This window comes from Bos taurus, chromosome 21 (genome assembly GCF_002263795.3).
Source record: "Bos taurus isolate L1 Dominette 01449 registration number 42190680 breed Hereford chromosome 21, ARS-UCD2.0, whole genome shotgun sequence".
Lineage (NCBI taxonomy): Eukaryota > Metazoa > Chordata > Mammalia > Artiodactyla > Bovidae > Bos > Bos taurus.
In genome coordinates this window covers 2,735,141-2,762,621 of record NC_037348.1, presented here as the reverse complement: position 1 = coordinate 2,762,621, position 27,481 = coordinate 2,735,141, and the positions used below count along the sequence as shown (strand labels likewise).

At 45.3% G+C, this 27,481-nt stretch overlaps 1 protein-coding gene across 5 annotated transcripts in view; it reads left to right on the top strand.

Moving 5' to 3' along the window:
- ATP10A (ATPase phospholipid transporting 10A (putative)) overlaps window positions 1-4,112 on the top strand; it is a 184,216-nt gene extending 180,104 nt beyond the window's left edge. For all 5 annotated transcript variants that reach the window (XM_015459144.3, XM_059879245.1, XM_010816883.4 and 2 more), the window contains 4 exons: window positions 2,161-2,241; window positions 2,320-2,424; window positions 2,823-3,010; window positions 3,154-4,112. In XM_015459144.3, coding sequence (XP_015314630.1) covers window positions 2,161-2,241; window positions 2,320-2,424; window positions 2,823-3,010; window positions 3,154-3,772 — 993 coding nt within the window. In that variant the 3' untranslated portion in view covers window positions 3,773-4,112. The remainder of the gene's footprint in view (window positions 1-2,160; window positions 2,242-2,319; window positions 2,425-2,822; window positions 3,011-3,153) is intronic.
- Window positions 4,113-27,481: the final 23,369 nt, after the last annotated feature.

The window sequence follows — 27,481 nt, the reverse complement described above, 5'->3', positions numbered from 1 at the left end:
TAAATTGGGAGCTTGGGACCTTAACATACACATACTACTATATATAAAACAGATCACCAGCAAGGCCTACTGTGTAGCACAGGGAATTCTACTTGGTATTCTGTAATAACCTATGGGGGTGAAGAATCTGAAGAAGAATGTGTGTGTGTGTGTGTGTGTGTGTGTATATAAAACAGAATTTCTTTGCTGTGTACCTGAAACTTAACACAACATTGTACAACATTGTACAACTATACTCCAATAAAATTTTAAAAATAAAATCTTCTAAAAAAAATGGACACTGAAGGAGTTAAAACTCTAGAATCTGACCAGTGAGAGGAAAACAATGAATTCTGTCTATAGAATTTGACAATGGATTTAAGTAGAAAGAGTTGATTGGTTGTGATGGTATCAGAGGTGTATATATGCGCCCAAACTCATCAAAATGTTTACATTAAAACTGTGTATAGTTTCTATATATCAGTTTACCTAAAGCTTACTTAAAAAAAGAGAGAAAGAAAAGACTTTTTTAAAACTATGCGTGCATGTGTGCTAAGTTGTTACAGTCATGTCGGACTCTTTGCAACATTATGGACTATATGACCTGCCAAGGTCTACAGGACTCTGTCCCTGGGATTCTCCAGGCAAAATACTGGAGTGGGTTGCCATGCCCTCTTCCAGGGGCTCTTCCCTCACCCAGGATCGAACCCACAGCTCTGTGTCTCCTGCACTGGCAGGCGGGTTCTTTACCACTAGAGCCACCTGGGAAGCTCTTATGAAAGTATACCAAGGTGAAAACTGTCTTTACACTAAGAGGTTCCAGGAGCCCAAGGAAAGCCCATTTGAAATCCAAGTCAAGGACATGTGGGATGACTGTAGGAAGAGCAGGGATTTTTCTAAAACATCCCCAAAAGAAATGTGATTTCCTTTGAATAGGGATTAATGAGAAGATAAACCCATAGGGAAACCCTGGGAAAACCAAGTGAACACAAACAGATAATGTAAAAACATGTTTCCATCAATACACTGCATAGATTAGCATGCTGACTCCCAGCTGTCCCTGCTGGTCAGTAAAGAAAGCCACGTCAGTGCTTCTCTTGGGCTGATTGGAACTATACATGTGCCCAGGGAATAGAGCCCTGCATCTCCCACAGTGGTCTATAAATAATTCAGACCTGATTTACTGAAGTGCTGATTTCCCACTGGGCTTCCCAGGTGGCGCAGTGGTAAAGAATCCACCTGCTAATGCAGGAAACACAGGAGATAAGGGTTCAATCCCTGGGTGGAAAAGATCCCCTAGAGTTGGAACTGGCAGTCCTCTCCAGTATTCTTGCCTGGAAAATTCCCTGGACAGAGGAGCCCGGAAGTCTGCAGTTCGTGGGATGGCAAAGAGTCAGACACAGCTGAAGTCAGACTTCCTATGGGCAGCCTGGGACGGGGGCTCCTGAGGGTCAGGTAGATGAGGGTCTCTGCTCGTCACCTGGAGGCACGCGTGTACTCAGCCAGGTCTCACCTCCTGGGTGAGTTTGTTCTGGGGACTAACAGGAAGGGGCTGCCTTTCCTCAATGCTTGGTAAACCCTTGTCTTATCTGCTCTGAGTGTCCTGTGGGCCAGTGCTCGCTCTTGCAGCTCAGAATTCAGCAGGGTCAGATACAGACGTGGGCACCCAGACAAGGAAGACTTGATTAGTCCATTTCAAAGTCATTTTTGCCTTTTCTATGCAGCTAATTGATTTTAACATTAGGAGACATCCGTGATTTAATGTTAAAACAACTCATGTTTAAGAAACATTCTAGGGGGTCCACCAACAGAGGGAAGCAAAGCCCTGGCAAAGTAGAAGGACTCAGGTTGGAGAGGCTGCCCGAATTGCATGCTCTAGTCCCTGGCTTAGGGAAATTCCTCGTGGGATTTTAGAATGCATTTCCTCTTTTTCCTGTTGTAATGGGCCTTGCAGACCCAGAGGCTGTCAGTGACCGACTCAGCCTCAAGGGCCCTTGTGAGCCTTTCCGTAGTGTTTTTCCACCAAGCCCCAGCCCTCGGGACCTCCCTGTCCAAGGCCTGAGTTAGCAAGTGTCCCTGGGGTGCCCGGCTTGTGCCTTCACAAGCCCCGGGGGGGACTAGAAAACCGTGTGAAGGGATGAGGCCATCCCTGTAATCCCTGTGCTTGTTCTTGTGTCTCAGGAATATCGGCCTCGCACATTCTGGTTAAACATGGCCGATGCTGCCTTCCAGAGCCTCGTGTGCTTTTTCATTCCCTACCTGGTAAGTTGGGCCCTGGCCAGGCCTTTCCCGCCAGCTTCATCCAGTGACATGCAGACAGATGACCCCGCTGTCTTTCAGGCCTACTACGACTCCGACACAGACATCTTCACCTGGGGCACCCCCATCACTGCCGTCGCCCTGTTCACATTCCTCCTGCACCTGGGCATCGAGACCAAGACCTGGGTGAGAACCGTGGGACTGACCCAGAAGGGGGCTGGTCTGTGAGCCCTCACTGACATGCCCAGTCCGTTAGCTTGAGCAGGGTTTTGCAAAGCCAGCCTCTCTGTGATGAGAACAAACCGGGTTCCCGGGCCGGTCACATGGACCCAAGCCTGGGTTGGGGGCAGCTCCAGCCTAAGCCCGTGCCTGTCCTAGGCAGCACTGGGCTCCTGCCCACCCAAGCCCCTCAACCCAGCTCTGCTTAACCCTCCTTCCCCTGGCCCCTAGCTTCCATCGCCCAGCCTGTGTTCACGCTGACCCACCCTGTTCCCACTGTGCCCTCTGAGAACACTGCGCCTGCTCTAGGAGGACCGGTGCACTTTTGTTGAAACAGAAGCCCTGTTTTACTCTTTACCCCACAGACCTGGCTCAACTGGACGGCTTGTGGCTTCAGTGTCGTTTTATTTTTCACCGTGGCTTTGATTTACAACGCTTCCTGTGCGACATGCTACCCTCCCTCCAACCCCTACTGGACCATGCAGACGCTAATGGGCGACCCCGTGTTTTACTCCATTTGTCTGCTAGCGCCCGTGGCTGCTCTGCTGCCCAGGTAGGTGTCTGGGACAGTGGGCTTCTGGCCCCACATGGGCTCGGAAAACACTGTCTTTGCTGTGCTCCTGCACCATTCGAATCTCAGAAGCTCAAAGGCTTCGCGGCAGCAGTAGCTGACTGTGTTCTGTATGTTCTTTCCAGGTTGTTTTTCAAAGCCCTGCAGGGGACCCTTTTCCCTACCCCACTGCAGCTGGGACGCCAGTTAGCCAAGCGGTCCCCTGGGAAATTCAGGGCTCCCAGAGAGACCTCTGCTCAGGGGCATATCCCAGAAGAAGCAAGGACCAAGCTACCAGGACAGAGGAGCGTCAGTGTGGCGCGGTTTGTCTCACGGGACTGCAGCTCACAGGTGTCTCAGGGCACGTGGCAGCCGGCCTGCTCCCCCGAGGCTGGTGGGGAGCCCAGCGCGGTGGACATGGGCATGCCATGGAGAGAGGGCACCCTGCCGGACAGGCTGGACAGTCAGCCCTCACGGTCCTCCTCACCAGGGCCGGTGGCCGTGGAGGGCTGTCCGGGGGGCTCCAGGATGAAACCCATGAGCGCCAGCCGGCCAGCCCCCCTGCCATCCGTCTTCAGCGTGCCCGGCCTCAGCTCCCTCAACTGGATGTCCTCGCTGTCTCTGGTCAGTGGGCTGGGCAGCGTCCTGCAGTTCTCCCGGAGCGGTCTGCCCATGGACAAGCGCGACAGTGATTTCCTGCCCGGCTCCGCGCCGCCCGACCAGGACCTGTGTGACTTGAGCGGGCAGACCACAGACTGCTTCTAGGATCCCCTTCCAAGAAGCACGGCTGGCAATGCAGAGGGAAAACCTTGAAATGCTCTTTTTTTTTTTTTTTGAAAGATGTTAATATTATTTATGTTTATTATTTGCACAGAGTTCTAGTGAGGTATATTTTATATATTTCCGAGGCTGACACAGGAAATGAAAGGTACCGAAAAAAGAAAGTTTATTTTTTAAAAATTTTAAGTAGAGTATACTGAAAAGAAAAATAAGAGCTTTATCTTATATAAAAATTTAAAGAAGGGTGACACTTGAAAAGGTGTGTTTATATTTATTTTTTCATCTCATTTTATTAAAGAAAATGTGGTCTGTTTGGTTTGCTTCAGTATGTGTGACCTTTGCTTTCCCTGAGTGTAAACATGTATGAGCACAGTGAACCCTGGGGGGTAGTGTGGATGGGGTGGGGGGAGGTGACGGGCACACACGCGGCTTTGGCGGAGATCCTCACTGTCTGTCTGTCAGTCCCACTGCTAGGAGGGTTGGATCTCTGCTTCACCAGGAAAGGGAAATTGAGAATTCTGGGATAGCAGACACACACAGAATTCATTCCAACATTCATTTCTATGCAGGCATTTGGTAAAGATCACCTGTAGGTGTTATAATTCATATGTAGGTTCTTGCCTGTTAAAATCATAATAAGCAATAAACAGCCTTCACTTTGCAAAGAGATAAGTCCAGTTGCCACTTTTGTGTGATGTTATTAATATGTTACCTAATGTTACTAAAGACCTGTTCATGTGCCCAATACGCAGGCAGGCCAAACAAACCAAAATGTTGGAGTTTGGAGCAGAGAAATGTTTACTGCCAGACCAAGCAAAGAGATCAGGTGGCTTGTGCTCAAAAATACCATGAACACCCCTAAGGATTTCCACAAAACGTGTTTAAAGGCCACGTGAGGAAGGGGCATCCCAGGGTCTGTGATCAGCTGTGACAATTCCCTAATTGGTTGATGGTGATCAGTCCTTAGGTGCCAGAAAGTCTGGAGGCTCATGGTCATCAAGCAGTTCATTTCTTCCATCTGGTGGTGGTTCCAGCATCTGAAAAACTCAGGAAATATGCATCAGATACTATTATCTAAGTACTTCAGAGAGGAGCTACAGCAGAGGATATGGGGAGGGGTCCATCCCAGGAAGACCCTGTAGGGTCCTGCTCTTTGCTGCACTAACAGAACATGTTCTGAGTACTCTGGGACACTTCTTCATGGCAGGTTCTTTTAGATTCCATGAAGGAAACAGCTGGGTGACATGCAGGCTGCACACTGGGACATTGACACGGGCTATACCTGCACCAGCATCAGCACCTACAAGACGCTTCCTGCCAAGAGGCTGGGCTTTTTACCTTTTTGTCTTATGAGTCACTACTGCCATCTCTCTAAACAGAGAGAAAGGGAAGGAGGAGATGATAAGAATTTGAGGCAGCTATGTAGTATTTCCTCTTCAGAACCTTCTCTTTGGCTCTGCAGCCACTGTGAGTTGCCTGCTTGCTCAGCTCTGGGGCGTGAAGTGAGCAAGATGTGCTCCTGCTCAGGGCCCCGCGGAGCTTGTTCCCAGAGCAGCGGTGTGCAGAGGTTGGAGGATCTCAAGACTATGCAGTTTCTGAGCATAGCATGCCAGGTAGAATGGCATTTCCAGTGTATGTGGCTCATTGCACAAGGCAGAAAACATGCCTCATCTGATCAGATGGAAAGGAAGATGGCTCGTCTGCAAGGCCAGAGAAGTGGGCCCCCAGGCAACTGGACACCCAACTCAGACCTCGGTTTCCCCTTCCTTCCAGTGCTCAGCTCTCTGAGGACAGCGCGATCCCGAGGCTGGCTCTGTTCCTTGTGATAACATGGCTAGAACCATCCCAGGACAAGTGCTCACATCGTGCTCCAGAGGGGAGAAGGCGTCACTCTCCACATACTGAGCAGACATGGTTTTCTGGACCTCTCCTGGGTTGCAGGACAGTCTTAAGCCAGTTACTGGCAAATTGTGGGGAATGTCCTGATGGGCTCCAAGCTGGAGCTAGGAGAGAGGTCAGCTTCCCTCCAGCTACCAGGGCTGCCTATGTGGATACTCAGTAATATCTGAGTCTGTTAGAGGGGTAAGAGAGGAGAGGAAGGGGAGGGATTTCAGCAGCCATCAATGCCCAGGACTGCAAGTGATCCCGTTTCACCCATCCCCACCCCCATGCCTGAGGTTACTTGATCTGTTTTTGGAGCAACACATATGAAAAGAATTTCCTTGGGAAGATGCACAACTCTACTGTTTCCTCAATTAAGGATTGTTAGTACAAAGTACAAGAAGAACTGAAGTGAAGTCTCTTAGTCGTGTCCAACTCTGCGACCCCATGGACTGTAGCCTACCAGGCTCCTCCATCCATGGGATTTTCCAGGCAAGAGTACTGGAGTGGATTGCCATTTCCTTCTCCAGGGGATCTTCCCAACCCAGGGATCGAACCTGGGTCTCCTGCATTGTAGGCAGACTCTTTACCATCTGAGCCACCAGTATCTGAGAGTTCAAAATCTCAACTTCCAGACTTTTCTGCCCTCAGAATTGCCTTCTTTCCAAAGACATCTTACCGTGACTTCTCTGGTGGAGCAGTGGGTAAAAATCCATCTGTGATGCAGGGAACATGGGTTTGATCCTTAGTCTGAAAAGATGCCACAAACTGTAGAGCAACTGAACGCATGCACCACAACTGCCTGAAGCCTGTGTGCCCAGAACCTGTGCTTCACCACAACAGAAGGCACCACAGTGAGAAGCCAGCACCCCGAAACAAAGAGTCGCCCTGCTCGCCGCGACTAGAGGAAGCTCCCACAAAGCAGCAAAGAGCCAGCAGAGCCAAAAATAAAGACGTTTTACCTCCATAGATACTTCCTCCTGGGAAATGGAATGATCCAGAAAGACAGTGTGTGACTATGCCTATCAAGGCCATTTCAGAGGAAAAAGCATCATAAAGGGCATTGGCTGTTAGCTGCCCAAAGGATAAGGAATGTTTCTAGAAGCCTACAATCAGTTCAGTCGCTCAGTCGTGTCTGAATCTTTGCGACCCCATGAATCGCAGCACGCCAGGCCTCCCTGCTGGTGCTGCTACTAAGTCGCTTGAGTCGTGTCTGACTCTGTGCAACCCCATAGACGGCAGCCCACCAGGCTCTGCCGTCCCCGGGATTCTCCAGGCAAGAACGCCGGAGTGGGTCGCCATTTCCCTCTCCAATGCATGAAAGCGAAAAGTGAAAGTAAAGTCACTCAGTCGCAACCCCATGGACTGCAGCCCACCAGGCTCCTCTGTCCATGGGATTTTCCAGGCAAGAGTACTGGAATGGGGTGCCACCTCCCTGTCCATCACCAACTCCCAGAGCCCACTCAGACTCATGTCCAATGAGTCAGTGATGCCAGCCAGCCATCTCAACCTCTGTCGTCCCTTTCTCTTCCTGCCCCCAATCCCTCCCAGCATCAGAGTCTTTTCCAATGAGTCAACTCCTCGAATGAGGTAGCCAAAGTACTGGAGTTTCAGCTTTAGCATCATTCCTTCCAAAGAAATCCCAGGGCTGATATCCTTCAGAATGGACTGGTTGGATCTCCTTGCAGTCCAAGGGACTCTCAAGGGAAGCAATAATACATTGCAAATAGCTAAGTTTGATCTCAAATAATCATCCTAGAGATGAACTCCATGATTATCTCAAAAGAGCCCTGGGAGGATTTCGCTGGTGGTCCAGTGGTTACGAATATGCCTACTAATGCAGGAGGCCTGGGTTCCATCCCTGGTGAGGGGAGATCCCACATGCTGCAGACCAACTAGGCCCATGTATCACAGCTACTGAGCCTGTGCTCTGGAGCCCTTGTGCCACAACTACTGAGCCCACGTGCTACAACTACCGGAGCCTGCGTGCCTCGAGCCTGTGCTCTGCAGAAAGAGAAGCCACCACAGTGAGAAGCCTGTGTGCTCAACGGAGAGTAGCCCCTGCTTGTCGAACCTGGAGAAAACCCACTGGCAGCGACGAAGACCCAGTGCAGCCAGAAATAAATAAATTAATAAATAAAGAGTCCTAGGAAATACATGTCATGTCACCCAATCCTATTCACAAATCCAAAATGAGGCTGCCTCTGCTCTTAGTGACAAAATGGCTGGACCAAGTGTTTGACATTGTCCTGTCGGACTCTGACCCCTTGAACTGTAGCCTGCCAGGCTCCTCCATCCATGGGGATTCTCCAGGCAAGAATACTGGAGTTGCTATGCCCTCCTCTAGGGGATCCTCCCAACCCAGGAGTCAAACCCAGGTCTCCTGCACTGCAGACAGATTCTTTACTGTCTGAGCCAAACCAATTTTAAGTTCTTGGAGGTCAGATCTTATGTCATTCTCACCTTACACCCTCGACACTAGCACAGAACCTAACTCTTAGAACGCACTCAAGAAATGTTTGATGACTCCAAGTACTAACGTTTATGCTAAAACATTAAAGGCATTCCTTTAGAAAGTTAGAAACAAAGGAAAGTTTCCTGTTATAATCCAGTATTATTTAATATTTCCTGGAATTTTGAGGTAATGCAATAAGATATGAACTTTTAAAAAGAATGAATATTGGAATTAGAGGCCAAATTATCACTCCTTACACATATTGAAACTGTGCACCTCAGATGCAACTTGAACCCACCGGCCAGGACTTGAAGCCAGCCAAAACCGAGACTGGGACTTCAACCCACTGTGTGTGTTGAAATCACACACCTGGTCTCAGGACTTACTGAAGCTCGGGTTCTTTAATGTCTCATTGCAGAAAGAATTCAGTGAAACACAAAGTGATAGGTAAGAAGTGGATTTATTTAAAAAGATACACATTCCATCGCAAAAGGTGAAAATGGCCTTGGGAGAAATAAACTTCCCAGACAGAGAGTGGGCCATCTCAGAAGAAAAAGACCCCAAAATATGGAGTGATTAATTTTTATAGGCTGAGTTGGAGGATTATTCCAACTATTTGGGGGAAGAGGCAGGAATTTCCAGGAATTGGGCCACTGCACACTTTGTGAGCTTTTATGGTCAGCCTAGAAACTGTTGTAGTGTTAGTGAGCGTATCATTTAGCTGATGTGTTACAGTGAGCGTATAGTGAGGCTCAGAGTCTACTGGATGTTGAATCTTCCACCATCTTGGACCTAGTTAGTTCTAACTAGTTAATTTCCTCAATGTCATGCTTTTAAAGGTTGTACCCTGCCCCCTTCCCTCGTCTTTCATCCCCCTCTCAGAAATTTTACTCCCATATTCTTGTGGAAAGTAGAGGGTTAACAGTCTATCTTCTTTAACTACTTCAAGTCTGACGAGTACATCAATCCTACTGGTCAGGGAGTAAAAATCTCTGGATGACTGATCTAGGGATCCCCGGGCAAGACAGCTACTTGTTTTAAGTCTATGTGGGCTGGAATCCTTTCATAGCCATCTTGATATGCAACTGTTACAACTGTTTCCTTAGCCTTCTTATGAATCTTCTTGATGATGAAGCACTTTTTGTAACAGCATCAGAGTACAAAAATAGCATCTATAAACCACAAAAAACTTAAAAGATAGAGCTAAATACCTGATTACAGTATAATCTATAAAAGAAACTTGGTTGCAATAACCAGAATTATGAATGATTACATTTAAATTAACAACCCAATAATCCTAGTTAAATGTATTTCTTTGAGATACCTTAGGAGCTCTCTAACGCATCCCAAAGTTAACTGAAAATCAAAAGAACTTTGATTAAAATTCGACATTTGGGAAGTTTGTTAAAAAGTCTTCAAAAACTTGGTTAAATAAGATCATAAGTCACTATGAAAAATACTTATTTTTTAACCAAAGTTAGAAGAGCTCTCAAAAGCAAATACGGACAACTTAAATTAACATAGTCTCTTATCAAAAACAGCATTTCAAAAGAACTTTGGAGAAACCAAATTCAGTTTTGCCCCAGCTCTGTCCCAACAAAATCCATCTGCCCATCTAAATTTAATCCAATCTTAGAAAATCCAGATCATGCACAATTCTTTTTTCAGTATTTCTCTTATTCCTCACACCTTCTTTTATTGAAAACATACATTTTGCTATCCTTACATGCTTATTTCACATGAAGTTACTTTTCTGGATGACAAATTTGCAACAGGAATAACAAACTTGACCTTCAGTAAACCTAGATACAGCAGAAGTATTACACTTAACATTATTGATGTTCAGTTGCTCAATCGTGTCCCACTCTTTTCGACCCCATGGACCTATGCCAGGCTTCCTTGTCCTTCACCATCTCCCAGATCTTGCTCAAACTCATGTCCGTTGAGTCAGTGATGCCATCCAACCATATTATCCTCTTTTGTCCCCTTCTCCTCCTGCCTTCAATCTTGCCCAGCATCAGGGACTTTTCTAAGGCATCAGTTCTTCGCATCAGGTGGCCAAAGTATTGGAGCTTCAGCTTCAGCATCTGTCCTTCCAATGAATATTTAGGACTGATTTCCTTCAGGATTGACTGGTTGGATCTCCTTGCAGTCTGAGGGATTCTCAAGAGTCTTCTCCAACACCACAGCTCAAAAGCATCAATTCTTTGGTGTTCAGCCTTCTTTATGGTCCGACTCTAACATGCACACAAGACTACTGGAAAAGCCATAGCTTTGACTAGACAGACCTTTATCAGCAAAGTAATGTCTCTGCTTTTTTATACACTGTCTAGATTTGTCATAGTTTTCTTCCAAAGAGCAAGCATCTTTTAATTTTGTGGCTGCAGTCACTATCTGCAGTGATTTTGGAGCGCAAGCAAATAAAGTCTGTCACTGTTTCCATTGTTTCCCCATCTATTTGCCACGAAGTGATGGGACTAGTCTATGCTAAAGCCTTTGACTGTGTGGATCACAATGAACTGTGGAAAATTCTTAAAGAGATGGGAATACCAGACCACTTTATCAGCCTCCTGAGAAACTTGTATGCAGGTCAAGAAGCAACAGTTAGAACCAGACATGGAACAATGGACTGCACACTTAACATTGATACTATGTAAAAATGTTAATCAAACTACCAATCTTAAGCTGGCTTTAATATTGATATCAGTTCAGTACTGAGTATTTCCCAGATCTCATGAACCTGAAATTAATTTTGGCTGGTTTTCTTTACATTTATGAGTATTTATGTAATATAAGGATTTAACTTTAAACCCAATTAAATAGAGCTGTTTTATCAATTTTGGCAATACCTCACTTCTATACCGCATATACAGATAAGTACAAATAAAGACCTCATTATCTACCCTATAGCTCAGTCAGTAAAGAATCTGTCTGCAACACAGGAGACCTGGATTCGATTCCTGGGTTAGGAAGATTGCCTGGAGAAGGAAATGGCAACCCACTCCAGTATTCTTGCCTGGAGAATCCCATGGGCAGAGGAGCCTAGCAGGCTACAGCCCAGGGGGTCACAAGAGTCGGACATGACTTAGTGACCAAACCAAACCAAACCAAACCAAAGACCTCATTACTCCCATCTCAAAATTTCAGCCTTGAGTCATGTACAAAAATGTAAAACCCATCAGTTACAAAAGAGATTGCATTCAAATTGGGCAGATGGAACAAATCAAGGTCACCTGTCTAAGATGACTAAACTCTTTTTATCAATGTTTACAGAAGATACTTAGAATTTCTATTTATCCTTGACAAGTCAAATTCTAAATTACTCTCCTTTTCAAAATTTGTATTTTAAAATATGGTGGAGATAAGTTTCCCGTAGAAGACCAGGTAGAACATTTGTGTCTCAAATACACAGGCAAATCCTCCTAGGATGGCTTTTGTACACTTACAGCCAGAAAAATAAAATTTTTCTTTTCTTTTTTTTCCCCCCTCAAACAATTAGGTTACCAACTCAGCAATATCAAATGACTGACACATTCATTAATTTACATCATAATGTTTTATAGCTTCCCCTCTAAATTTTTATCAGGCTCGAAATATCAGCTATGGTTAATTTAGTTACATTAAGCACTTCCCATTTTGGTAATCTATTTACAAACACTTTTGAGCATCTTATCCGCTTTAAGAAATATCTGCTTTATATTTAAATACTCTATAGCCCTTTTAAATTTAATAAACACCACCTGGATATCTCTGGCCAGGCCCAGAAACTTGATATTCCATACTTCAGAGTGTACTAAAGCTTCCATTTCAGCTCCAGATTTAATCTGTTGCTTTCTACTTTCTGTTAGTCATTTGGTGGTGAGAGTGTTTTCCTTGCCCTTTAAGAAGCAGAGTGGCCCCTAACTTAGATAATAAATCTCTTCCCATTAAAGGGGTGGGAAAATCAGACACAAAGACAAAAGACTGTAAAAACAGCTATCTATTACTGAAAACTGAATAAACCAATTGAAACAAATCTGCAATCCTGAAGTGTATGGCCCAGAGCGGGTATTGGTCAGGATTGATATGGCCTGACCCATTTCAGACCCAAGGCTGAGGTGATGTCTTTTTACATGCTATCCAAGAGTTACTCTTATGTCAAAATCCATCATACAATTTGGTCAAGATTTGCTCTTAGACTTTTAGATGATATCCCTTCCAAGGTAATCTCTTAACCAGATGCTACTGTCTGAAAAATTGCCACAAAGGAATGATGCAGAAGGTACTCTCTGTGGTGTCACCAGTGAGCAGGAGCTGGCCTAGCTTCAAATTCAGGAATAAAGGGTCAGCACTTGTCAATAAAAAAGTATATCTTGGCAGCCATACAGGTCTTCTGGGTTTAAGAAAAGAAAGAAGAAAATGAAACAGGAATAAATATAGAATATAAGAGGGAAAAACCTCAGAGTCAAGGAGAAGAGTATAGATTATCAAATCCTGCAGCAACAATGCTGTCTGGGACCTGCTGTGGGATGTACTCAAGCACAGCCATTCCATACATCTTTCTACAGCAAGCCTTGCCAATTGCCATCTTTCCTCTGCTTAGTATCTAGGTTTCCAGTCAGAGGCCAAAGCATTCGGGGTTGACCAGTGCATCAAAAATGGGCAAACCCTGGCAGAGCATCCTCCACAGTACACCTGGTTCTTGGTGTCCCATTAGCCTTTCTAGGACCAAGACCTAACTCTCAACATTTTCTTACCTTATCACTGTCCATTCGTGGTTGCCAGCTGAAACCATGCACCTCAGATGAGGCTTGAACCCATGGGTTGGGACTCCAATTTGGCCGTGACTCAGACTGGGACTTGAATCCACTATCTTTTCATTGAAATCACACACCTAGTCTCAGGACTTATTGAAGTTCAGGTTCTTTATGTCTCTTGGCAGAAAGAATTCAGTGAGACATGGAGTGATATGTAAGAAGTGGATTTATTTAGAGAGAAACACATTCCATACACAGAATGCAGCTTGTATCAGAAGATGACAGTCCCCCTGGAAGAAACACACTCCCCAGACAGAGTGTGGACCATTTCAGAAGGCAAGAGCCCCCCAAATATGGTTTGGTTAGTGTTTATGGGCTGGGTAATCTCATAGGTTAGCGAGTGCCAACTAGTTCAGAAAAGGGGCAAGGATTTCCAGGAATTGGGCCACTGCCCACTTTTTTATCTTTTATGATCAGCCTTGGCACTATCCAGGCACCTGTAATTGTGTCCTTAGCTTATGCTAACTTATTACAGTGAAAGTATAAGGAGGCTTAAGGTCTGCTGCTGCTGCTGCTAAGTCACTTCAGTCATGTCCGACTCTTTGCGACCCCATAGACAGCAGGCCCCCAGGCTCCCCCATCCCTGGGATTCTCCAGGCAAGAACACTGGAGTGGGTTGCCATTTACCTTTCCAATGCATGAAAGTGAAAAGTGAAAGTGAAGTCTCTCAGTCATGCCCTACTCTTAGCGACCCCATGGACTGCAGCCTACCAGGCTCCTCCGTCTATGGGATTTTCCAGGCAAGAGTACTGGAGTAGGGTGCCATTGCCTTCTCCGACTACTGAAGTTAAATCTTTTCCTGTCCTGGATCTAGTTCATTCTAACCAGTTTTTATCATGACCTATGGCTATGTTATTCTTTTAAAGGTTGGGCTCTGCCCCTCTCTCCTGTTTCAATTTGGCTGTATGCCCCCAAAATTCAAATAAATGAACTAGAAGGTTCTCAGGACTAATAAGAGGAAGCAATACATGGACTAACTATGAGGGGAAAGTTAGTTCAGTCACTCAGTTGTGTCTGACTCTTTGTGACCCCATGGACTGCATGCAGCACGCCAGGCTTCCCTGTCCATCACCCACACCCAGAGCTTGCTCAAACTCATGTCCATTGACTTGGGGATGCCATCCAACCATCTTGCCCTCTGTCATCCCCTTCTCTTCCTGCCTTCAATCTTTCCCAGCATCTGGGTCTTTTCCAATGAGTCAGTTCTTCACATCACCTTGAGGAGAAAAAAAAAAAAAAACCTCACTTTTCTATAGAACATAATGAGGGAAAGGAAAAGTTCTCATTGACCAATACAACACTAACACTGACACAAATTTAAATGTCTAAGAATATTCCCATTAAGTATAAAGACAATCTACTAGAGCTTAGGAAGACATTAATCAAAGTCTTAACTATGAAGATTTGCCTCATTTCTAGGTTAGAAAACCAAGGATCATAAAAGTATTGCATTTCAAACACAATTCACACAGCCTTTAAAAATGTTTAGTTTTTTTTTTTTTCTTTTCCTTGTTTAGGTATTTTTGAAACTAATGTGAGAAATACACTCACCGGCCCCAAACCAAGGGATGGACTCAGAGACACAAAGCACAACGAAAGCAAGACTTCAATGACAGTCTTTTCAAGATCGGGTGTCTGGCAGGCACAACCTAGGCACACCCAGGTTGGGTACAACAAGCCATTTATTCCCCAACATGCAGGTCCCTCCCCTCAGTTCCTCATTGGCTGAGTACTATGGGGTGTACAATCTTTCCGAACATTGCCTAAGTTTCATTATTTCCTTATAAGGTATCCTTTTTTCTCCCTTCCCAACCTACATCTACATTTTTCAACAAAGACTTTCTTGCTGGTTTATTCCTTCCCTCAGTATCCTGTTTGTTTAGGGACCCTCCTGGTGCATGAACTGGGTCACATATGCAAGTTGTTAGGCAAGTTTAGAGCCTAATGACTTTAGGACACAGGCAATGTCTGGAGTCCTATCTCTTTAGGATCCAGTGTGATCTCCCTCTCCCAACCTCAACTTTATCTAGAGTCCAGGCCTCAATTTTATCTAGAGTCCAGGCTTCAACTTTGTCTAGAAAATGGACCACTTCAAGTTTCTATTTCTTACAATTAATAGAATGGATCTAGAGTTTTTCAGCGGAGAAGGCAATAGCACCCCACTCCAGTACTCTTGCCTGGAAAATCCCGTGGACAGAGGAGCCTAGTAGGCTGCAGTCCATGGGGTCGCTAAGAGTCGGACATGACTAAGCAACTTCACTTTCACTTTTCACTTGCATGCATTGGAGAAGGAAATGGCAACCCACTCCAGTGTTCTTGCCTGGAGAATCCCGGGGACGGGGAGCATGGTGGGCTCGGTGGGGTCGCACAGAGTCGGACATGACTGAAGTGACTTAGCAGCAGAGTTTTTCAGGGAAAAATATCAAAGAATATTCTACAAAATAAAAGTAATGGAGGGAACAAATAGTAAAATATAAAGTGCTGATATTTAAAATAGTGTAAAAGTAATTCAGAAAAATGTACATAAACAGAACTGACTAGAAATGACAGAAATGTACCCTGTTATATGCAATAAGTTAATGGATGGTTTAAGAAAGGATCAGTAATCAATGAGAAAGAGAAATGGATACTAAGTCTCACTGGTAACTGGTCAACAATGTGGAAAAATAATTTATTCTTATGTCCATATCAATAAATTCCACATAAATTTAAAATTGTGAGGTCAAACCACGGTAAACTTGGAAGGAATTTAAATCACCCATCCTCAGACTTCTGAAGAGAGAGCCCATGGACACGTGTGGCAGGTCCTGAGATCTTGCCTGCCCTGTGGCGAGGGCACTTGCCAGCTTCCTTTTCCCGTAGGCCCGCTGAGCCTCAGCAGAGCCCCACATAGCTCCTTTCTCAGCCTTCTTGATTTAACATTTGTCCATTTTAGATTTGCAAACACTGTTCAATATTATTATCTGGCACCTGGACTGTTCAGGATACTGCCCCTACAGACATCCCTTAGGCTTACTGTGATATTGTGATTTATAATAAGACAGGTATTTGGTCTTCCTCCTGTTCCTAACACCTAGCTCCTAAAACTCTTGAAATTTCCTGTGAAGAGAGCAATAAGGTATTTTTGTTACGCTTCTTTGCTGGATCCCAAGGTTAGGAAGTCTGTTGTGGAACCTAGAACTTTCTCAACAGTGCAAGAATTTCTTTGGTATAATTGTTCTCCAGTTTGTGGGTCACCCACACAGTGGTTCTATAGTGGGGCTAATGGCGACCTCCTCTGAGAGGACTAAGGCCACGTGCCACATCACCCAGGACTGCTGCTGCCCTGTCCCCATGGCAGGCCACTGCTGGCCCATGTCTCTGCAGGAGACCCTCAAACACTCAAAGGCAGGTCTGGCTCAGTCTGTTGTGGGAGTCACCTCTCCTTTCCCTGGGTTCTGGTGACACAAGATTTTGTTTGTGCCCTCCAAGCATCTTGGCAAGTATGAGGTTTGATATTAAATGTGATTGCACCCCTCCTACCATCTTGATGAGGCTTCTCCTTGGCCCTTATACATGGGGTATCTTTAGTGGGTTCCACATTCTCCTGTCGATGGTTGTTCAGCAACTATTTGTGATTTTGGTGTTCTCACAGGAGAAGGTGAGTGCACGTCCTTCTATTCCGCCATCTTAGTATCATATGCACTGGGAAACCAAAATGTCCATGTGACTTGCTTTATTATGATACTCACTTTATTGCAGTGGTCTGGAACCAAATCCACAGCGTCTCCAAGGTCTGTCTGTATTTTACATATTGCAAAAGAATACACAAACATCTGAGCAAGTCTCTAATATTAAAGCTAGAGCTCAAAAGAAACAGAGGAAGGCATACTGAGACCATTTACCTCAAATTTGGACTTGAACCCAACCAAACTCCTGCATGGGATTTGAATCCATGTGGCTTGGACTCAACCCAGCCAAAACCCATGGTGCCTGGATTCAGGACCTAATGAAGTTCAGGTTCTTAATATCTCATCGCAGAAAGAATTTATCAAGGGACAAAGTGATAGGTAAGAAGTGATTTATTCAGATTCAGAGAGAAACATACTTCACAAAGTGTGGGCCATCACAGAGGGTGAGTGCAGCCATGAAGTGTGTCATGGTTAGTTTTTATGGGCTGGGTAATTTCATAGGCTAATGAGTGAGAGGATTATTCCAACTATTTGGGAAAAGGGGCGGAGACTTCCAGGAATTGGGCCACTGCCCACTCCTTGGTTTTTGATAGTGCCTCTGAGAAGGCAATGGCACCCCACTCCAGTACTCTTGCCTGGAAAATCCCATGGGCGGAGGAGCCTGGTGAGCTGCAGTCCATGGGGTCACTAGGAGTCAGACACAACTGAGCGACTTCATTTTCACTTTTCACTTTTCACTTTCATGCGTTGGAGAAGGAAATGGCAACCCACTCCATTGTTCTTGCCTGGAGAATCCCAGGGACCGGGGAGCCTGGTGGGCTGCCGTCTATGGGGTCACACAGAGTCCAACACGACTGAAGCGACTTAGCAGCAGCAGCAGCGGAACTGTCCTGGTGCCTCTGGGTGTGTCATTTAGCTTGCTGACTGAGGATCAAGGTCTATTCAGAATGGAGTTGTCTGTCATCCTGGATCCATTTGATTCTAATCAGTTAATGTTGTGTCCTTGGTCTATGTCATTCTTTGAAAGTTGTGCCCCCTTCCCTCCTGTTTCAATACTATCCCTAGAAAGACTGTCCATCTATGAGAAATAACAAGCTGTGATTAAAGGAATCAAAAAAAGGAAAGAGGTTTTAAAAATGAAAAGTGTGATAACAAATTTTAAAACTCCAATAAGTAGGTAAAGTCAATGAAATATCCTAGAAAATATTGATAGGTTTAAAATATAAAGATGAAAATAGGAGAGAAAAGAGAAGAAAACTAAGGCTTAAATGTCAGAGGTAAAACACCTGACCACTAGGTGTCAATAGAATAAAATAAGAAACTTTGTCCCAGTCATAAAAAAGGAATGAATTTGAGTCAGTTGAAATGAGGTGGATGAACCTAGAGCTTATTATCAGAGTGAAGTAAGTCAGAAAAAGAAAAACAATTATTGTATACTAACACATTTATGTGGAGAAGGCAATGGCAACCCACTCCAGTACTCTTGCCTGGAAAATCCCACAGCGGAGGAGACTGGTAGGCTGCAGTCCATGGGGTCACTAGGAGTCAGACAAGACTGAGGGGCTTCACTTTCACTTTTCACTTGCATGCGTTAGAGAAGAAATGGCAACCCACTCCAGTATTCTTGCCTGGAGAATCCCAGGGACGGGGAAGCCTGGTGGGCAGCTGTCTATAGGGTCGCAAAGAGTCAGACACGACTGAAGCGACTTAGCCGCAGCAGCAGCAACACATATATGTATGGATGTGAGAGTTGGACTATAAAGAAAGCTCAGCACTGAAGAACTGATGCTTTTGAACTGTGGTGTTGGAGGAGACTCTTGAGAGTCCCTTGGACTGCAAGGAGATCCAACCTGTCAATCCTAAAGAAAATCAGTCCTGAATATTCATTGGAAGGACTCATTCTGAAGTTGAAAATCCAATACTTTGGCCACCTGATGCGAAAAGCTGACTCATTTGAAAAGACCCTGATGCTGGGAGAGACTGAAGGCAGGAGGAGAAGGGGGAAACAGAGGATGAGATGGTTGGATGGCATCACTGACTCAGTGGACATGAGTTTGAGCAAGCTCTTGGAGTTGGTGATGCGCAGGGAGGCCTGGCGTGCTGCTGTCCAGGGGGTCGCAAAGAGTCGGACATGACTGAGTGACTGAACTGAATGCATATTTATGGAATCTAGAAAGATGGCGCTGATGAACCTATGTGCAGGGCAGCAGTGCAGACACAGACACAGAGAGCAGACATGTAGACACAGCTGGGGAAGGAGAGGGGGTGAACCGAGAGACTGGCACTGAAACACACACACCACCATGTATAAAACTAGATAGCCAGCGGAAACTTGCGGGGTGACACAGGGAGCTCCAATCTAGTGCTCTCTGACAGCCCAGAGTGTGGCACGGGGTGGGAGCTGCACGGGGGCTTCAGGACACATATGTACACCTGTGGTTGATTCCTGCTGATATATGGCAGAAACCAACACAATATTGTAAAGCAATTATCCTCCAATAAAAATAAATTAATTTTAAAAATGGAAGGGACATGAGGATTCTCATAGACTGTTGGTGGGACTATAAATTGGTGCAGTTACTATGGAGAACGGTATGGAGGTTTCTTAAAAAAAACTAAAAATAGTGCTACCATATGATCCAGCAATCCCACTCCTGGGCATATATCTGAAGAAAATCATAATTCAAAAAGATAAATATGTGTGTGTGTATATATATACATATATATAATACTGGAGTGGGTAGCCATTCCCTTCTCCAGGGGATCTTCCCAACCCAGGGATTGAACCCAGGTCTCCTGCATTGCAGGCAGATTCTTTACCAGCTAAGCCACCCGGGAAGCCCCAGAATACTGGAGTGGGTAGCCTATCCCTTCTCCAGCAGATCTTCCAGACTCAGGAATCAAACTGGGGTCTCCTGCATTGCAGGCAGATTCTTTACTCTGGTAGCAGAGCTACCCAGAGAAGCCCAGATATATATATAATGGAATATTACTCAAGTATAAAAAAGACAAAATAATGCCATTTGCAGCAATATGGAGGGACGTAGAGATTATCCCACTAAATGAAGTAAATTGGACAAATACAAATATATGAGATCACTTATATAATGGAATCTACAAAAATGATACAAATGAACTTGCTTACATAACAGAAAGAGACTCACAGACATAGAACACAAACTTATTTTTACCAAACAGGAGAGGCAGGTAGGAGGAAGGATAATCTAGGAGGCTGAGATAAACATATACATACTACTATACATAAAATAGACAATCAACAGAAAAAGAAAGTGAAAGTTGCTTAGTCTTGTCCCACTCTTTGTGACCCCATGAACTGTAGCATGCCAGGCTTCCCTGTCCTTCACCAACTCTCAGAGCTTGCTCAAACTCATGTCCATCGAGTCAGTGATGCCATACATCAGTTTCATCCTGCTGTCCCCTTCTCCTCCTGCCTTCAGTCTTTCCCAGTATAAGGTATAGTTCAGGCTGAGGCAGAAAAGAAGGAGAGATGACCTCAACGGAGGTAGGTTACCCATATTCAGGCAACGAGGGGTGACAGTCAGCCTAACGACCAGGCTGAGCATGAGAGGGATCAGGGAGGCTTCATGTTTAAAGGGACGTGTGTGGAAGTGATAAGGGAAACAGTAGTCAGGCGGGATGTTTGGGGTAATCTTTAGTTGTGATGGCATTTGTAGTTGAACAGGAGGTGGGAGGTTTTGGGCAGGGGGTGATAAGTCCTCTGGGCAGGGGGTGATAAGCCCCAGGTAGATGCAACAGGCCCAGAGCATCAGGGTGGGACTTAAATTTCGTTGTTTTTTTTTCCCCTCAGAAGTTAGATGATTCAGCAAGGGCCTTTGAGACCATTGTTTTCTTTTCTAGGCCCAAAGACTCCTTCACCAAGCATCAGGGTCTTTTATAATGAGTCAGTTCTTTGCATCAGGTGGCCAAAGTATTGGAGTTTCAGCTTCAGCATCAGTCCTTCCAATGAATATTCAGGACTGATTTCCTTTAGGATGGACTGGTTGGATGTCCTTGCAGTCCAAGGGAATCTCCAGAGTCTTCATACCACAGTTCAAAAGCATCAATTCTTTTGTGCTCGGCTTTCTTTATAGTCCAACTATACCGTCCATGGGAGAAGGCGATGGCACCCCACTCCAGTACTCTTGCCTGGAAAATCCCATGGATGGAGGAGCCTGGTAGGCTGCAGTCCATGGGGTTGCTAAGAGTCAGACACGACTGAGCAACTTCACTTTCACTTTTCACTTTCATGCACTGGAGAAGGAAATGGCAACCCACTCCAGTGTTCTTGCCTGGAGAAGCCCAGGGACAGGGGATCGTGGTGGGCTGCCGTCTATGGGGTCACACAGAGTCGGACACGACTGAAGCGACTTAGCAACAGCAGCAGCATACTGTCCATGAAGTTCTCCAGGCCAGAACACTGGAGTGGTAGCCTTTCCCTTATCCAGGGGATTCTTCCCAACCAGGGAGCGAATCCAGGTCTCCTGCATTGCAGGCAGATTCTTTACCAGCTGAGTCACAAGGAAAGCCCAAGAAAACTGGAGTGGATAGCCTGTCCCTTCTCCAGCAGATCTTCCTGACCCAGGAATCAAAGTGGGGTCTTTTGAATTGCAGGCTGATTCTTTACCAACTGAGCTATCAGGAAAGCCCAACTAGGACCTACTTTATAGCATGAGGAGCTCTACTTAGTATTTTGCAATAACCTATGTGGGAAAAGAATCTGAAAAGAAATATGTATTATATATAACTGAATCGCTGTGCTATATACACTAAAATTGACACAATATTGTAAATCAACTATACTTCAGTTAAAAAATATTTTTAATCTGAATTTTTGCAAAAGTCATTTTTAAAAAAGAAGAGACATGAATTTTCAGGTTGAAACTATTTATTATGTTCTTAGAAAAGTACAGAAAGATTACCAACATGAGTCATATCAGTAGAAAACTTTACCACCTTAGCTGTAAACGGAAGGATGTAAACATCTCCAGAGAGGGGGGAAAAAAAATGAGTCATTGAAAAAGATTGAATACAAGGATAGCCCCAAACTTCTAAACAGCAGCATAGAGAGCTAGAAAGCAAGGAGGGGGTGCTTTCCAAATTCCAGCGGAAAATTATTTCAACATTTGAATTTCATGACCAGTCAAACCATTAATCAATTATGAGTGAAAATAAGAGCTGAAAGATCAAACAAAGTACCTCCCTTACACTCTTGCTAGGAATACTACCGAGAGGATTCCAGACAAAAAAGGAATCAGTGAAAACGAGACATCTGACGCAGGAAGTGGGAGGTGGGGGACTCCAGGGGGAGCGGGGGAAGGCCCGGGGCAGTTGTGCAGCCTCGGGAGGCAGCAGGATGGGTCTGCTTCCAGAGAGCAGAACAGCGGGGGAGCGGTGTGCGGGAAACAGGCAAACCACAGCAAAACAAGCCCTGGCTCCTGGCATTTCCCATCACTGCACTGGGCAGTTTCTCATGATGCTGCTATCAGGCTCCCAGAACTTTGGCTTTGGTGCTCTTGAGTCGCTGAGTGGTGTCTGACATTTTTGCAACCCTATAAACTGTAGCCCACCAGACCCCTCAGTGCATGGGACCTCTCAGGCAAGCATACTGGAGTGAGCTGTCATTTCCTGACTCAGTGACTAAACAACAACAACCTTGGCTTACAAAACTCCTAACATTCCTGAATATTTAATCATTAGCTCTCTCAGCTGCTAGAAGCTGGTACCAGCACATTGCTGAACTGATAAATCACCAGTTTGTAATTGTGTGGAAAATAGTATGCAGAGGCATTAGACTGTCCTGTCAGATAGAACAGAATGAACTCAGTACAGAACTACAGAGAGTAAAGTGAAGTGAAAAATAAGCAATTATTAATTCCAAGAAATTTTATATATATATATATATATTTTTTTTAACTAGAGGATAATTGCTTTACAATATTGCCATGGTTTTTGCCATACCCCGTGTGAATCAGCAGTAGGTGTACATATGTCCCCTCCCTATTGAACTCCCCTTCTGCCTCCCTCCCCATCCCACTGCGCTAGGATTTCACAGAGCACTGGCAACGCTTTTTAAGTTATACAAGAGGAATGGTGCTTCCTTAGGAGCGCAGTGGGCTCAGTGTTCACAACAGAATGTTAACAGTAAAATAAGATCGAACAGAAATGACAACAGATAGGAAGAATGGGAGCAAGACGGCTATATATGCTACGTGCGTGTTTCCTGTCAGGCAACGGTTGGATAATGCTTTGTTGTTGCTGCTGTTTAGTCACTAAGTCGTGTCTGACTCTTTTGCAACCCCATGGACCATTGACCACCAGGCTCCTCTGTCCATGGGATTTTCCAGGCAAGAATACTAGAGTGGGTTGTCATATGCTTCTCCTGGGGATCTTTGCAACCCAAGGATTGACCCTGCATCTCTTGCATTGGCAGGCAGACTCCTTACCACTGAGCCACCTGGGAGGCCCTGGATAATGCTTAGAGGAATAAATAAATAGCAATGTAGCAATGTAAGCATTTTTATTGGTTCAGAGAAACAGTGTTGAAAGTGGTTACATTTGCAGAGTCCAATCTCACTTCCCTGGTGGCTCAGACGGTAAACCGTCTTCTTACAACGTGGGAGACCCAGGTTCGATCCCTGGGTTGGGAAGATCCTGGAGAAAGAAATGGCAACCCACTCCAGTATTCTTGCCTGGAGAATCCCATGGACAGAGGAGACTGGTGGGCTGTAGTTCATGGGGTTGCAAAGAGTCGGACATGACTGAGTGACTTCACTAACCTCATGTAGACAGGGAGGCTTTCTTAAAACCTCCTGCTTTTAAGCACTATTCACAGTAGCCAAGATGTGAAAACAGCCATATCTTTTATGTTCATTGACAGATGAATGGATAAAGAAGATGTGATATATATATATAGAATATTACTCATAAGGAGTAATAAGGAATGTTACTCAAGAAGGAGAAGTTTCCTTTGTGTACATATATAGAAGATGTGGTACAGACAAAGGAAGTGGTACAAAACCACTAGGCCAGACGGGTACGACTTAAATCAAATCCTTTATGAATATACAGTGGACGTGATGAATAGATTCAAAGGATTAGTTCTAGTTCTAGTAAAAAGCATGTCTGAAGAACTATGGACAGAGGTTCATAATATTGTGTAGCAGGCAGCAAACAAAGCCATCCCAAAGAAAAAGAAATACAAGAAGGCAGAGAAGTTGTCTGAGGAGGCTTTGCAAATAGCTAAGGAAAGAAGAGAAGTGAAAAGCAAGAGAGAAAGGGAAAGGTACCTCAATTAAATGCAGAGTTTCAGAGAATAGCAAGGAGAGACAAGACAATAAACAAAGCAAAGAAACAGGAGAAAAACAGAAAGGGTAAGAGATCTTGAAGAGATCTGTTCAAGAAAATTGGAAATATCAAAGGAACGCTTCATCCCAAGATGGGCACAATAAAGGACAGAAGTGCTAAAGACTTAACAGAAGCAGAAGAGATCAAGAAGGGATGGAAAGGATACACAGAAGAACTGTACAAAAAAAGATCTTAATGAGCAGGATAACCACGAGGGTGTAGTCTCTCACTCTGAGCCAGACATTCTGGAGTGTGAAGTCAAGGGGGCCTTAGGAAGTACTGCTGCCAATAAAGCTATCGGAGGTGATGGAATTCCAGCAGAGCTATTTAAAATCTTAAAAGATGATGCTATTAAAGTGCTACACTCACTATGTCAGCAAACTTGGAAAACCAGCAGTGGCCACACAACTGGAAAAGGTCAGTCCTCATCCCAATTCCCAAGAAGGGCGGTACTAAAGAATGCTCACAGCACTGAACAACTGCACTCATCTCCCAGGCTAGCGGGCTTCCCAGCTAGTGCTAGTGGTAAAGAACCTGCCTACCAATGCAGGAGACATAAGAGATACATGTTTGATCCCCGGGTCAGGAAGATCCCCTGAAAGAGGACATGGCCACCCACTCCAGTATTCTTGCTTAGCGAAGCCCACAGACAGAGGATCCTGGCAGTCCATAGGATCGAAAAAAGTAGGACACAACTGAGGCAACTTTGCATGCATCCATGCACATGCTAATAAAGTTATGTTCAAAATCCTCCAAGCTAGGCTTCAGCATTATGTAAACCAAGAAATTCCAGATATTCAAGTTGAGTTTAGAAAAGGCAGAGGAACCAGAAATCAAATTGCCAACATTCACTATATCATAGAGAAATCAAGGGAATTCCAGAAAAACATCTACCTCTGTTTCATTGACTATGCTAAAACCTTTGATTGTGTGGATCATAACGAACTGTGGGAAACTCTTAAAGAGATGGGAATACCAGACCATCTTACCTGTCTCCTGAGAAACCTGTATGTGGGTCAAGAAGCAACAGTTAGGAGATCCAAGATGGCAGAGGAGTAGGCAGATGTGCAGCACATCTCTCTCCACGGATGCATCAGGAATACACCTCCAGACACAGAAGATCTTGCAGAACACCATCTGAGAGCGGACAAGAGGACTTGACCATCAGAAAAGAGAATACAAAACCATGCAAAACTTGGCAAGACAAAGGAATGAGGACAAAGAAGAGGAGAGTGAGTAGGACTGGATCTGCACCTGTTGGGGGAGGTGAAGCAGGGGTCAGATCCCCACATTGGGGCATCTGTTTGGGATACAGGTGGAGCATTTGAGGCTGTTGGAGCATCAAGCAGCTGATCTGTGACAGTCTGAATGGAATCACACACTCAGTCTTAGCCGCAGCTATACATACCCTGGACAGGGACATGACTCCCCTAGAAAACTCAGTGGCTGGGAGTTGGAGCATAGAGATTAGAGAGCAATCCCGGGCAAGTTCTGCTGTTGACTGTGGGGAGATGGCCTGAGGGAGGCGACAGCAGTGGGAAATGCTTGTGAAGGAAAGCCAGGCAGCATGGAGGCAGGGCGATTCTGCTGAGTCACACACTGTGGGGGGGCCAGCACTCTAGTCTCTCTCTCCCCACGCGTCAGCACCTGGCAGCCAAAAGACCCCAGAGAGGGAGGTCCTTTAAGCACCTGAAGGGCCAAGCAATAGAGAAGAACTCCAGCCAGGGTGGACCTTTAAGTGTTTGATGTGCTGAACAAAAGAGGACCCCAGCTAGGGGGCCCTGTAAGTGCCTGAACAGGCCAAGCAACAGAGAAGGACCAGCCAAAGAGGCCCTCTGATTGCCAGCTTCCAGAGTCTAGTGGGTAAGCTGGTAAAGAATCTGTCTGCAATGCGGAAGAATTGGGTTTGATCCCTGGATGGGGAAGATCCCCTGGAGAAGGGAATGGCTACCCACTCCGGTATTCTGGCCTAGAGAATTCCATGGATGGTATAGTCCATGGGGTTGCAAAGAGTCAGATATGACTGAGCAACCTTCACAGAGGCTAGAAAAAGACTCAAATAGCTCCTGTGGCTGAGGCAGTTGGTGTCCCTGCACACTTGTCACCCTAGGGTAACTATGATCCAAGAAGCTCTGCCACCTTTATGCTCAGTCCTGCCTGGGGCAGAGCTGCCAGAAGCTAGAAAAAAACCATAATAGCACCATACCTAGTGTAACAATAGCCACCAGCATCCCTGTATATCTGGCATTGCCAGGGTCCCATGATCCGAGCTCCTATGACACCTCCATACTTGATCCCCCCTGAGATAGAGCAGCCAGAGGCTAGAAAAAACCCTAAGAGGATAATATCTCCTACTATCCTAGCCGCCAGCTCCCCTGAGTACCTGGTGCTGCCAGGACCCCTTTGATCCAAGCAGCTTCACCACCTTCACGCCTGGTCCTCCCAGGCACAAACCCAAGTCCTCCAGGGCAGCCTCAGGAGCAATCCCCTGTTGATGACTCACACATAGAAGTGGCAGTAAAACTACAGTTGATACCCAGGGGCAGTGTGACTAAGGAAGACAACCCAAAATATTTGAATAGTGGTACAGTTCAGTTCAGTTCAGTTGCTCAGTCATGTCTAACTCTGTGTGACCCTATGAACCACAGCACGCCAGGCCTCCCTGTCCATCACCAACTGTCGGAGTCCACCCAAACCCATGTCCATTGAATCGATGATGCCATCCAACCATCTCATCCTCTGTTGTCCCCTTCTCCTCCTGCCCTCAATCTTTCCCAGCTTCAGAGTCTTTCCAAATGAGTCAGCTCTTTGCATCAGGTGGCCAAAATATTGGAGTTTCAGCCTCAACATCAGTCCTTCCAATGAATACCCAGGACTGATCTCTTTTAGGATGGATTGGTTGGATTTCCTTGCAGTCCAAGACTCTCAAGAATCTTCTCCAACACCACAGTTCAAAAGCATCAATTCTTCAGCTCTCAGCCTTCTTCACAGTCCAACCCTCACATCCATACATGACCACAGGAAAAACCATAGCCTTGATTAGACGGACCTTTGTAGGCAAAGTAATGTCTCTGCTTTTTAATACGCTATTTAGGTTGGTCATAACTTTCCTACCAAGGAGTAAGCGTCTTTGAATTTCATGGCAGCAGTTGCCATCTGCAGTGATTTTGGAGCCCAGAAATATAAAGTCAGCCACTGTTTCCACTGTTTTCCCATCTATCTGCCATGAAGTGATGGGACCAGAGCCATGATCTTAGTTTTCTGAATGTTGAGCTTTAAGCCAACTTTTTCACTCTCCTCTTTCACTTTCATCAAGAGGCTCATGAGTTCTTCACTTTCTGCCATAAGGATGGTGTCATCTGCATATCTGAGGTTATTTATATTTCTCCTGGCAATCTTGATTCCAGCTTGTGCTTCGTCCAGCCCAGCGTGTCTCATGATGTACTCTGCATAGAAGTTAAATAAGCAGAGTGACAATATACAGCCTTGTTGTACTCCTTTTCCTATTTGGAACCAGTCTGTTGTT